Genomic DNA, 13,729 nt, shown 5'->3' on the forward strand with positions numbered 1-13,729 from the left:
TTGCTTAAGCCACTCAACCTGTCTTTATTTATTTATTTTTTTTATGGTAGCCTGGGCAGATGAATACAACACCTGCACCAATATACATGGCTAAGTCTCACAAAGTCTTAGGATTATGTATGCTGGGAAGCCGCAGTGATTCAAAAGAAAGAACAGCAGAGTAGGGGTGTATAAATTTGAATGAGATGTTGGATGGTCATGGACATCAAACCTAAATCCATCAGCTGCATCACAAATGCATTGCATTCATCGTTTGAGAGTGTGGCTTGCATAAATATCCACTGAAATTTCAGGAAAAAAGTATATATTGTCAGAGGGAATCATCTCCATACACCATTTAAGAGATTACTCATATTCTCAATACTGATATAATTTAAATGAGTATGATTAACAAGGAGATGGCTTCACAATACAGGCTCAAGTTGTAGATCAGCTATCAAACTTCAAGTGACATGGTACCTATTCCATGTGTGAGATGGCAGAATTATGATATAAGCACAAAGACTTAGCCATCCCCCTAAACTTCTTTCTTAGAAAGCATATGTTGGTCATGAAAGAGTGTTTCAGCTAAATAATGAATTAGTAGTTTGGAGAGTCTGAATTATCTCTCCCATGGTTATCTGCTACTCCAGGGGCTCAAGAATGGGCAATTATAGGGCAGCTTATCAACTGCTTCTGAGGTTCTTTTTGCTGTCATTTCTTCAGGTCTTTCATCTAACAAGTTCCTTCTCCTGGCTCATTTCCCCTCTACCCTCCCTTTCTCCCCTTCCTTCTTCCCTTCCTCCTCCTCTCCCTCCATTTTCTTTTTCTTCCCTCTCTCTCTGTCTCTCTCTTCCGGTCTCTCTCTCCTTCTCTGTATTAGAACATTACGCTCTTTTTAGTTTTCATCCAAGATGGCCTGCTCATGTCCTCACATCCTCAAGGGCCCACGTGGGAGGCACTCACGGTGTGTCTCTTCAGCAGGTCTTCCGGGTCCCCCTTTTCCTCCAGGCCCTCCTGAGCGACCCTGAGCACCTTCTCCAACTCAGCTCGAGACTCCTCAAACTTCTTCATCAAGCGGCTGTTGGTTTCCACATGTTTCTTCCAATCTCCAGTTTTCTTTACCATATTCTTGATTAAAAAATAATCATCATCATAATGGGATATTGATCTCTAGTCGTTGAAAAAGTCATTTGTTAAAGTATACTGTTTCTTTCAAAAAACACTTGGAGGGAATATATGTCATTATGATGAGAATAATCAATCCTTCTAAATATTAATTAATAACAGAGGAAGAAGTAAAATGATTGGTTTCCAACCTCAGTAGATGAGCTGTTTGTCAAGAGTGAAGACGTGAAATGGGGTAATTAAAGTCTTGTTGGAATGTTCCTCATCCCCGTCTCTAAGGCAGGCAGTGAACCTACCTGAAAAGCAACATGCGTATCTGCAATCTTTCTCTGTAGCTTCGTCTGGTCAAAATGCTTTAACACGTTGCTCAAGGTCACAAACTTCTGAACACTCTGACTGCCTTTCTCAATTTGAGTCATGGCTTTCTTACAGCTTTCTTGACAAGCCAACAGTTCCTACAAGAAAAGGGAACTCACAACAATAGTATTTAAAAGGGCAAGAAAGAATGACAGTAACCATTACAAAACATTAACAGCATTATATAGCTTTTAGGCTTTTAATCAGCAATAAGTAAAACCAAAAGTATGGAGAGGTGGTGCTTTTCAGAAGAGCACAATTTTAAGCAATCACTGAAGTCAGTGCCTTTTATATAAGGCATTTAAATGTCATGCTGAGGTTTCTTAAATCTTTTACATTTTATGCCTACCTTATTAATATCAAGAGGATGACAAAGCATCAAAATTGTTATCTGCCTGGTGCATGCCTTCCTTCTACCAACCAACAGGTCCATAATTTATTATACAAAACAATAATGAAATCAATCTACATATCAGGCTATAATCTGCCTCAATAAATTTAATACCAGTGCATATTATACTTTACAGAGTTAGTTGAAGCAGTATATATAATTTGTATATTCTAAAATATACAACATTTGAATTCTTAAGGTTCACAAACTATCAACCTCATTAATAAAATGGTGGACCCCAGGTTGGTTGGTGGATTAGTTGCTAAATTATGTCTGACTCTTGCATGGACTGTAGCCTACCAGGCTCCTCTGTCCATGGGATTTCCCAGGCAAGAATACTGGAGTGGGTTGCCATTTCCTTCTCCAAGGCATCTTCTCAACCCAGGTCTCCTGCATTGTAGGCAGATTCTTGCATTACAGGTGGATTCTTTACCAACTGAGTTACCAAGTGGACCCCAGATTCTAACACAAAAGACAGCAGACTAGTGGGCCTGGGAATACTTGGCAGTTGTCACGCATTTGCAGATGAGAAGCAATGGTGACTCATAGGCCTTTTCACCTGACTATATCCTGGGATCCTGGCAATTTCTGCCTTAGACAGCATGGAAATTATTCAGCTCCATGGCAAGCAGTCATTTTTTTGACTTGAATCTACACCATTTGCACTTCAGCATCCTTGATTACTTTGAAGAAATAGTTCAAACTGGTAATATGGATACCAGTTTGGGTAACTTAGATGCAAATATTAAGAGCAAGATTTCTGTTTTATTTGGGGAAGATAGAGTAAGGATATACTTGTTCATTTTGAACATTTAGGAAGTAAGAGAGTAACATATGTTAGAAAAATCTTGAAGTGAAAGTGAAAGTTGAGCAGTTGTATTTGACTCTTTGTGACCCTGTGGTCTATACAGTCAATGGAATTCTACAGGCCAGAATACTGGAGTGGGTAGCCTTTCCCTTCTCCAGGGGATCTTCCCAACCCAGGGATCAAACCCAGGTCTCCCACATTGCAGATAGATTCTTTACTAGGTGAGCCACCAGGGAAGCCCAAGAATACCAGAGTGGGTAGCCTGTCCCTTCTCCAGCAGATCTTCCTGACCCAGGAATCAAACCGGGGTCTCCTGCATTACAGGTGGATTCTTTACCAAGTGAGCTATCAGGCAAGCCCTAGAAAAATCTTACTCATATTTTATCATTAAAAATAGTAAACACAATTTTAATTGTGAAAGGATTATTTGATGGAGACATATAGCAATTTGGGAACACATGAAATGGCACTATGATTTCAAAATGAAAGACAATCTTTAACCAATGAGAACCCATTAGAATAGGGTTTGGTGGTATAATCATTGCGTGTGTGCTCAGTCGCTCAGTCATGTCCGACTCTGCAACCCCATGGAATGCAGCCCACCAGGCTTCTCTGTCCATGTAACTTTCCAGGCAAGAACACTGGAATGGGTTGCCATTTCCATCTCCAGGGGAATCTTCCTGGATCAAGGATTAAACCCACGTCTCTTGCATCTCCTGCATTGGCATCATCACTGTGATTTATCATTACTAATAATAATAATGTTAATTGCTACCAGTTATAGAGTATGTGCCCTAATGTGTTAGTCCTATTATAGAATATTTAATGTAATCTCTACAGCAAATTCTCAACTTAGGTACCACCACTCCCATTTCAATGTGAGAAAATAAAGCTAATCAAGGCTTTGTAATTTGCTGTATCAGATCTGAATACCTGTCTGACTCACTTCAGATGTTCTCTGCTCTTTCTGCTAAGTGATGCTGCCTTCCTTCCATGAGTCTATTTTGATGAATACAGTGGCAAACCTTTTGCCCATCAGTTTCACCCTCTGTTGCTTAAGTTCATTTATAATAAACCAACTAAATAAGCCAATTAACTGTCACACTCAGTAGGAGGCTGTTCTGCATACAGATTTGCTTGCTAAAACTGAGACAAAGAAGAATGATTCTCACTCCAAATACATTTCCAGAATGCTATGGTCATGTCGATCGGTCTAATCCTAGAGCCGCGAAAAGATCCCATAAGGCAGATGATAGACACTGGACAGAAATGGAATGCAATTATTTATTTCTGTACATACCTAAATATATACAATTTAAAATTTATCTATACAATTTTTATCTACATAAATATGCAGGTATGCCTAAGTCGCTTCAGTCATGTCTGACCCTCTGTGACCCATGGATTGTAGTCTGCCAGGCTCCTCTGTCCATGGAATTCTCCAGGCAAGAATACTGGAGTGGGTTGCCATGCCCTCCTCCAGGGGATCTTCCTAGCCCAGGGATCGAACCCACATCTCCTTGGCTTCTGCATTGGCAGATGGATTCTTTACCACTGAGCCACCAGGGAAGCCCCTATGTAAATATACCTATATATAAATATATAGAAAGATATAACATTTTTTATTCTATCTATAGTGCATAGGCTTTTCATCTTTGGCCATGCGATTTTGTTTTGAGTTGCCAGTACTATTCTATTAAAAGTTTTCTTCTCTTATCACTGAATTTCTATCATTATATGCACCTCAGTGTTACTACCTATGCATTCAATTAACTAGGTCTCCTGAAAGAAAAATTTCCTTACCTGATGTTTCTGTTTAAAAAGAGGACTAGATTGTGCTTCATGTTCAAGAACTGTCATAATTTCATCGATTTTCCCAAGTGAGTCATAAAAGGCCGTCATCTGCTTTTCTAATTCCTCCAACGGTACCAACAGCTGCTGAGACTCAGAAAGGAGTGGGGAGTAACAGTCTTTGACCTTTAAAAAAACAAAGCCACAAATTGCATTGAAGGCCATGAAAGACCATAAGCTCAGGGCACTATTCATAGCTCTCAGGAATGTTTTCTTCATTATGAGGTCGTTTTGTGCTTACAGATCTCCAGAGATACTCTTTAATGATATTTCCTGTGTATTGTTAAATTTTGATGTAAAAAAAAGCACTACCATTGTACCACTGAGACAAGTAAATGCTACGGAGCTTTCTTATGAAAATACATCTATAGGATGTATTTGCTCATTTGGATAGGTCTTGCTCATGTAAATTATGTCAGTGAGCCAGATGGCATCAAATTCCATTTTATGAACTCTGCAACCCATCTTCACATTGGGCTCAAAATCTGACCTAAGACAGTCGTGAATGACCATTATCTAAGCCGACTTGGACTTTCCAACTTCATTTCTAAGAACTCCACTACTTGACCCCTTAACTCTAGACAAACTTACAAACTTGTTGATGCGTTCCTCCCAGGGAGGTCCTGTGCCTCTCCTAACCTCCTTCAAGCTCCATGCTTAGCCTCTCTTTCCCCATTGATATCCCACTCACACCAAGCACTCCTGTCATATACAAATTTATTCACAAAGGTTCTCAGGCTGGTTCTCCCTCATCTGAATTGGCCCAGCTCTCATCTGTTACTTCTCTTTTTTTTTAATGTTATTAATTCATACACCTGCATTGTCTTTATCTTCATGATGAGCTCCTGAAGATGAAGATCTCCATCAAATTTCTGCTTTGTCATATTTGTTGGAATCCAGGAACTCATACAATCTTGCAAGAACTTCATGCCCCCCTCGTTTTATTTAGAGTTGCTCCCAAAGTATTATGGGTTGACCAAAATACCATTTGCATTTTCCCTAAGGTGGTATGAAAAAACCCGAATGGACTTTTTGGTCAACCCAATGCTTTTGGAAACCAAGGAAAGGAAATTAAGTATCTGTTAGTAGATCATTTATTTTTTTCTTTACCTTGTAATTATTCTCATGCTCTTGGATATACCAAATGAAGGAGAAATTCATAGAAAGCAAGCCACTGTCCTGTTGCCACAGGACTCTGTTAAAATTACTGAACAAAATAAAGAGAATCTGCTGACATGTGTAATAATTGGTATACATTCTAAATCTTCTCAGGACACAAAAGGAATCTTACCAAGATGCTATATCTAACAGCAGTTAAGAAAGTGTGATGACTTACCTGTGTCTAAAGGAGCAATTTGCTTTCTTAGAAGTTGCCCTAAATCACTAAACCCAAGCTAGGCTGAGATGTGCCAGCCCAAGACACAGCTCTAAAGGCTGCTTGAAGGTTATCTAATTGATAATGTTGACTCCAAATTGTACCAAATCCTTATAAATAATCTTGAATATTTGAAAGGATTTAAAATTACCATTCTAGTATATACCAGTTTGACAAAATTTTCTCTTCTTTCTATGGCCTTGATTCTTCCTATTTCTACCTGTCTCATTTATTCCTTTTTAAAATGAATTCTCCACAGTTGATTTCATATTTTCATATTGGTCTTTCTCTTTCTAAATTTCCTTTTCTAATTAATAGGGTTTTCTGTCTTATTTCCCTTTGTTTTCCAATTCTTCATTACAAAATTTTCTCTTCACTTACATAATCACTCCTTTTTTTTTTTTAAGGAAAAAACCAGGTATTAATTACCCAGTTTAAATGGACTTTGAGAACAATATCATCTTTATAAAATGCAACTTTAGATAGATAAAAATCCTAATGAAACTTCCAAAGCTGTTAAGGAAAACCCCTCAATAGAATAGAAATGACTTATGGGTCATTTCATATTCTTTGAGTTTCCTGCACAGAAGTGGCATAAATGTATGTATCCTAAGTCCAAAGTGAACTCTGTGAGATGAAGAGGGAAGAATTTCACTATTTTGTGGCTGTGCAAGTGAAAAGAAATGGTGTAATAAAGACCGTGTAAGTATGTCCAATATCAATACACCCCAATACAAGAGGATGCTGGAATTCTTTCTCACTTAAATATATGATGTCTTCCTCCTCCTCTTCTTCTCCCCTTGTGTCCCATTTCATCACTTCTCACTGGTCCTCTGTTCTTCCAGAGGAGGCTTATCTTCCTATTAAAATACACGTACTAGTACTTCTACATGAAAGAGGCAAGGCTTCAGTTATCATCTCCATAGTTTCATTTTTTAAAGCTCACGACAAAGTTACTAGACGAAGAATCCCAATAAGAAATAAACACAGGATCTGCTAACAAGTGAATGAGTTGTCTTCAGTGACAGAAAAGTAAGACGAGCAGAAAGTGATGTTGGTCCTGAATGGAGTTTCATGCTTTAAAAATATTTTCCCACCTTGGTTAGTTGTTCTTTGAGCCCAGACATGGTTGCAAACATTTCATTAGCTTCTTCTTGAGAGATCTCTTTGGTAATGAGGTGCGCTGTCTTTGTTATCATCTTATACTGAGCATCCATCACAGGCACCCTCTGTTCAATATCCTACATGAATCATTGAAACAGCTATGTTAACACATGATACATTTACTCTTAATTTCAAGATTTGACAAATGGATACAGATCAATATGTACTGAATAAAACTCTATACTTGTAATAATCTTCTGGAGAGTCCAATGATTACTTTCCTTCATTACTAATATATGATATATTGATATAAGAAAATAAATAGAAATAAATATAAGAAAATACATAAAATGAATAGAATTTAACAAATAAATTTCCTTAAATACCACCATAAATCCTTAGGTTAACATAAAGATAAGCAGAAGTGATCTTTACACTTTCAAGATACATATTAATGTAATCTGTAAACATTATATCAGGTAAATGCATGTTAACAATTTGGGGCAATTCTGATTTTAAAAATGAAACAACTTACTTCTTTAAAATAAGTAACATTGCAAAAATTTATAAATTAGAGATAATAATGAAAACTTAATAGTCTTTTCACACCAGAGCCAACACCCCTACCACCACAAGGCTCTGCTAAAATTACTTAAACAAAATTAATATTTTTCCTGTGTGTATTTACACCTATTTTTATTTTTACAAAAAAAGGATGATGCTTTGTTTTGCTTTTCTTACTTAATGATATATTGGAAAAGTCTTTCCATATCATTAAATATTCTTCCACTGCTTCATTTTTGAGAGCTGCAGGGTATTCAAAATATATAAATAGCACAATTCATTTAGTAAATCCTTTATTGTTGGAGGCATTTACGTAGAGGTATCTCCAGACACCTGTTTTTCCCTAGTACTTTAAAATTCAGTTGTAGAAAATGAAAATTTCTATTAAAAAACTATTTTGAAGTTACTCTATGGTCAATACACATCTTAAAAAATTTAGATAGCTTTTTTATGAGACCAGAAATCAGGATATGCATACATGTCACAGTGATGCCATGGAGACACAGAAACAGTTCTTGTAATGACCTAAGTAGCTTCACTGATCTTTCTTTACACAATAGAATAGGTTTTTCACTTTATGTTCCAGAAAACCAGCTCACCTCCAAGTCTTGAATTAATAACTTGACATTCATAAAAGAGACTTCTAAGGGCTCTGAAAGTTTCCTATGGGCTTCAGTTGCAAAATCAGACAAGATAGTAACACAATCGTTGTATTCTTTCTTCATTCTGTCCAACTCATCAGCTCGAGCATACTGTTCAGAAAAGGGAGTGGGGCAACACAGAAAACCATTAAGCCAAGACTCAGGAAGCTTGTTTAACTTTCATTTCTACATACTATCTGGAATTTTTAGGTGGTAGGAAAGACTCTGATTCCTGATTCTTATTTTAGATATACTTGAAGTTAGTCAAATTACTGTGAAAAGAAGAAAGGAACTAGCCTAGAAGCAACGAATTATGATTTAAAGCATGAATCATTCCATGTAAGTAAGCTCCATATGTCAACATAATCCTTAATCAAACTATACATTTCTGTTATGTTCCTCCATTACAAATTGGAAAGAATAAAGGACCAGATAGAAACATAACAGTTCTAAACACATCTGTACTCTGCCTTAATAAGCCCATGCTATAACAGTAAAGAGTCTCTAAACAAACTGTTTATCATGACGTTTATGACACACCCATCCATGTTCTAGGCAGAAACATATTTGAAAAACATACTTGCTTGACTTCCATAAACAACTCCCTCCATCGCCCATTTAGCAGTAGTAATTGCTGTTTGAGATCACGGGAAACCATCTCATCACATGTTTCGATTAAAAAATTGCCAGCATCATTCATGGCCGTGTGCTGCTGTATCCAATGAGGCAAATTTCGGAAAAAATCCTAAACAAGAAACAATGCACACTCGTGTAAATCATAAACCAAAGGTTAGTAGATGATACGAAAGTAACCAGACCATGAGAAATCCCTTGGTTCTAGAATTTGTGCAAATTTTAAGGTGAATTTTAACTCTCTTTCAAAATGGAAATTTTTAACAAAAAAGTTAAAAAATGTGAACTAGAAATTGTGCCTTTTCACAAGAACATGTGTGCCACATATTTTGCTGAAAACAAAACAACATGATGACCACATTCTGTTATTCCTATTTTGCAGATGAAAAAGCTGAATTTCTGTGAATGTAAGGGACTTGTGCCTCTATTCTTCAGGCTAGTAAATACCAGTGCCAGAGTCATATAAAAGGTATAATATTTTAGGGAATATATAGCTTTAGGGAATATATATATATATATATCTTTCTCAAGAATGATTTTACTGATTACTTTTAATATTAAAATCAAATTTTAAAATCTGAATACAGTCCATGAAGATAATTAACAATCATGAAGATAAACTCTTCAAGGAAAATTTTTAAAAAGTCATTATCTGGGCCAAGAATACATAATATAATGACATCCTTCCTTATTTAGGGTTACACATTTGATGATGGATCAGCTTCCACTGGATTTCAAATTGTGTGCGTGTGCACACACACACATACGCACCATGGTGAAAACCAAGAACACCGTAATTCAAAATCGATTTCACAAGTCATGTGTGGGAGGACTTCCTACATAAACCAGTGAGAACACTTCTGTTTCTGGTGGTTATACCCCCTTGGATGAAATGATCACATATGACATCTGCTAGGGCACTGCCAGTCTAATCAGAAAAGCCAAAATCTGTGTGGGTTACAGTTGGTCAGGTACACGAAAGCACTTAATCTATATGAAATATAGAATGGGAAACATATAAAAGTTATACATCTGCTTGTATAACATAATAAAGAACCAAACTTGAATGGCAAGCAGTAATTCTGATATAAGTGCTATACCTCTCAATGGAGGTCTGGCATTTTAATGTTTTACATAAAAGTTGTTTTTCCATGAGAAAATACCAGACTCCCATTGAGAAGTATATATATGGAAATCAGTCCATTTCATGTGATATTTTAATGTAAGTGATATTAAAGACAGCAATTCTTGCACACACCTGTAACTGGAGGAAAGAAAATCACTCCTACCCAGAAGAAGACCTTGAATGACAGTTGATAAAATCCAAAAACAAACTTCCAGAGAGACAAACATGTGGTGACCCATCTGTTGAATCTGTATAATGCCATCACACAGATTTAGGGCTACGTTAGCCAAAATTGTTTTAAATGATCAGCATTCAGTCGCTCAGTCTTATCCAACTCTTTCCGACGCCATGGACTGTAGCCCACCAGGCTCCTCTGTCCATGGAATTTTCCAGGAAAGAATACTGGAATGGGTTGCCATTTCTTTCGCTAGAGGATCTTCCTGACCCAGGGATCGAACCCGGGTCTCCTGCGTCTCCTGCGTTAGCAGGTGAATTCCTGGGAAGCCCAAAGTTGTTTTCATCCTCTCTTAAATTAGGAAATCCAGAGGCTGCGCCCTTTAAGTCATAGACCTTATTGTGCGTATAGCGCCCTCTGCTGCCCACTGGGTTTGGCTGCCCCTCCATCAGTTACGGCTCTCTGAATGCAAAAGTCCAATACTGTCTTAATGTTAAGCTTTAAAAGCAGAACATTTCTTGGTCTAAAATAATTTACTAACCTGAAAGTGCAGCGTTTAAGGCAAAGTCAGGATTTGTGTGACGTGTATGCAAACACACAACACTCCCTAGAGAAGTTTGCTGTGAAAGTCACCTATTTCCAAATTCGCCTGTGCTTGTTAGTTGTAAGTAGCAGTCTTACCTTTTTGGCATGTTCTGACTGATTTAGCATTTTTTCAGCATCCTCGAGCCAAGCCTGAAGACTAGCCACGGTATTGCCGTATCGGTCCCAGTTGGCGATGACTTCCTCTAGCATGCTTCGCACACTCCTGACTTCCACGGAGAGGTTCCTCCACTGGGCAGTGGTTTCATTCATGAATTTCATCACATTCTCAGCTTCTTCCACTGAAACAGATAAGTTATAATCCCTGTTTTATATTTTAAATCCACCACACCTTTTTTCTAGGGTCTATTTGGAGGGCATTCATGATTCTTCTTAAGATTTTAAATTTAACAGATGTAATGTTAGAATCACATTCAGCTAATGTTGGGGATACCTTATATCTTATTCATAGATATTTATAAAAATTAAAGACAATGAATATTTAAAATTTCTGATAAATGGTATATATTAGTAATAGATGGCATAGATTTGTTTGCATTTTATATGCATTCAGATAGACACATATATAGTACAATCATAAATGCTATAGTTCATTTTCAGCAAATATGAGAAATATATCTGCAAAATGAAACAGACATATTTTACAATTGTGTCTTTCCACAAACTTAAGTTTTCATTCATTTTATTATAATATTCAGGTTGGTCCAATTTTGCCTTTAACAATTGGAATTTAAAATAGGTTTGACCATTACAATTTAGAAAGTGAAAACTTATTTTCCTTTCTCTTAGAAAATCACACACACACACACACACACACACACACAGGAAAGGCATAACACAAAGTCAAGGGAACTGAATCCAATATGACTTTTCAGGCCAATGGCATGGTCACACAACGATTCTGCAGAGAAAAACTGGTTTAATCGTACAGATACACGTAGGTTCTAATTCTACTGTATTCAATACTACAACAAATTCTGTGTTTTACCTGAACCATCAGCTTTGACATACATCTCTGCTGTCTGTTTCAAGATCTGGTATGTCACTTCATATTGTTCAAAGAACTTGCTATTTTCTATAAAAGACTAGAAAAAAGAGGGAATGGTTAGGTGATAACTAATATAGGCTTATGCAGACATGCCAAATTCAGTCTTCTGCAGTGCAGGTATGTGGCTATGTTACCCAAATTTACCAACCTCACTTTTCTTCAAAACATCGACTTAATTCAACTGCCATAAATAAATAACCTGATTATTCCTGAGAATATAACTTTATTCCCCACTTTTGCTTCTAATTCACCCCTAGATTGAGAAAATATTGAGATTGAGAAAAAGTGTAAACTTCTCCACCCAAGGGTTTGTTTTTAGAAGAGACAGAAGCTTCTCCAGAGTATGTGGGGCTAACATTTAGAAAGCACTAAATTTGGAACAACATTTGAAAGTGTCCCACTGGGTCTTAGCTGTGGGATTCTGTTGCTCTTTGAACAATAATTCTGGTGGATGATGATTCTGAGGTATCTCAGAGTATAAATAACTGGCACAAGGCACACTTTCTTGAAAAGTAAATACAAAAATATTTCCAAGTAGAAAATTTCTAAATAATCATACATCCTATCCATGTTATCCATCTTCTCATATTTTTATTAATCCTTCTCCAGGGGATCTTCCCGACCCAGGGATCGAACCCGGGTCTCCTGCATTGCAGGCAGATGCTTTTTGACCTCTGAGCCACCAGGGAAGCCTCAGCAGAAAAATTAAAGATAAGATACATCTATATCTAATACAGTGGTGGTTTAGTTGCTAAGTCATGTTCAACTCTTGCAACCCTGTGGACTAGCCCGCTAGGCTCCTCTGTCCATGGGATTCTCCAGGCAAGAATCCTGGAGTGGACTGCCATTTCCTTCTCTGAGGATGTTCCCAACCCAGGGACTGAACCCACGTCTCCTGCATTGCAGGTGGATTCTTTACTGCTGAGCTACCAGGGAGCCCTTATATCTAAAACATCTGTATGCAATTTACGTATGCATTAGAGTTACTATAAGCAAATGGAGACTAATGGAGGACACACAGGTGATTTTTATTATTGCTAACTCCAGGAAATATGAAATAATTCCTGTTTCAAAAATTATTCCTACTTTTCTAAAAGTAGAAAATTAAAGCAATTATAGATAACAACATATTACCAAAGGCTTCTTAATTCCTTTTAATACTGTAATTAGTTCCTATGATTTAAACTCAGTAAAATACTTTGTGTCACTACTATAGAATATAAAATTGGTCTTCAAAAACTAGCTGAAGTTCTGAATAGGATGCTGATGAATGCTTAATGTGGAGATGCAAAATGCTTGTGAGCAGATGCAAAACTATTCATACAACAATTTCATAGGCGTCCCTAGATTTAATTCATAGAAATTTATAGCATTTCACGACTATATTTAAAAAGTTACATATAATACATTTCATACCATTTTATGTTTGAATTTACTACATAGTAACTATTCTTCATGGGTATATTGAATAAAGCTGCGAATTATCTGGAATGAGGGATTCCCTGATGAATACCTTACCCAATAAGTGAAATAGGCTTTCTTGTTTTTGTTGAGAATTGGTTAGCTCATTATTTAGCCTTATGTCCTATTCCCTTAACCTCTGCCTGCTCCCCAAATGGAGAAAGAGTAATTTAATGGAATTTAAACTTTGAATAATTTCACAAATAAGTAGGTCCTGATTTCATCAAACATGGATGATTACACCTAATTTTCAAGACCTGGTAAGAAACTGAAGAAACAAATATATTCAGCAAAGTTTTAAAAAATAGTCTCCATTTAGTTTGGACCCAATTTCAAGGAGCTAATGGGAAAACAATTGCTCAAAGTGTCAAATAAATGGAAAGCAGTGCCTACATTGGACATTAAAACATACACATGCTTTTGCTAGAGTGATTTACAAATTCATTATAAATGAACAAGAGAGAAAAGTTATTTCCAGTTTAATT

General features: G+C 36.8%; 1 protein-coding gene across 2 annotated transcripts in view; it reads right to left on the minus strand.

Annotated features, from left to right (window-relative positions):
- The window catches only part of SYNE1 (spectrin repeat containing nuclear envelope protein 1), a 505,866-nt gene that overhangs the window by 330,931 nt on the left and 161,206 nt on the right, over positions 1–13,729 (minus strand). For both annotated transcript variants that reach the window (XM_070796399.1, XM_070796398.1), the window contains exons 16-23: positions 11,724–11,820; positions 10,814–11,016; positions 8,779–8,943; positions 8,157–8,309; positions 6,987–7,130; positions 4,467–4,640; positions 1,404–1,562; positions 946–1,110 (exon numbers count right to left, since the gene is read on the minus strand). In XM_070796399.1, the coding sequence (XP_070652500.1) occupies positions 946–1,110; positions 1,404–1,562; positions 4,467–4,640; positions 6,987–7,130; positions 8,157–8,309; positions 8,779–8,943; positions 10,814–11,016; positions 11,724–11,820 (1,260 nt within the window). The remainder of the gene's footprint in view (positions 1–945; positions 1,111–1,403; positions 1,563–4,466; positions 4,641–6,986; positions 7,131–8,156; positions 8,310–8,778; positions 8,944–10,813; positions 11,017–11,723; positions 11,821–13,729) is intronic.

This window comes from Bos indicus, chromosome 9 (assembly GCF_029378745.1).
Source record: "Bos indicus isolate NIAB-ARS_2022 breed Sahiwal x Tharparkar chromosome 9, NIAB-ARS_B.indTharparkar_mat_pri_1.0, whole genome shotgun sequence".
Taxonomy (NCBI): Eukaryota; Metazoa; Chordata; class Mammalia; order Artiodactyla; family Bovidae; genus Bos; species Bos indicus.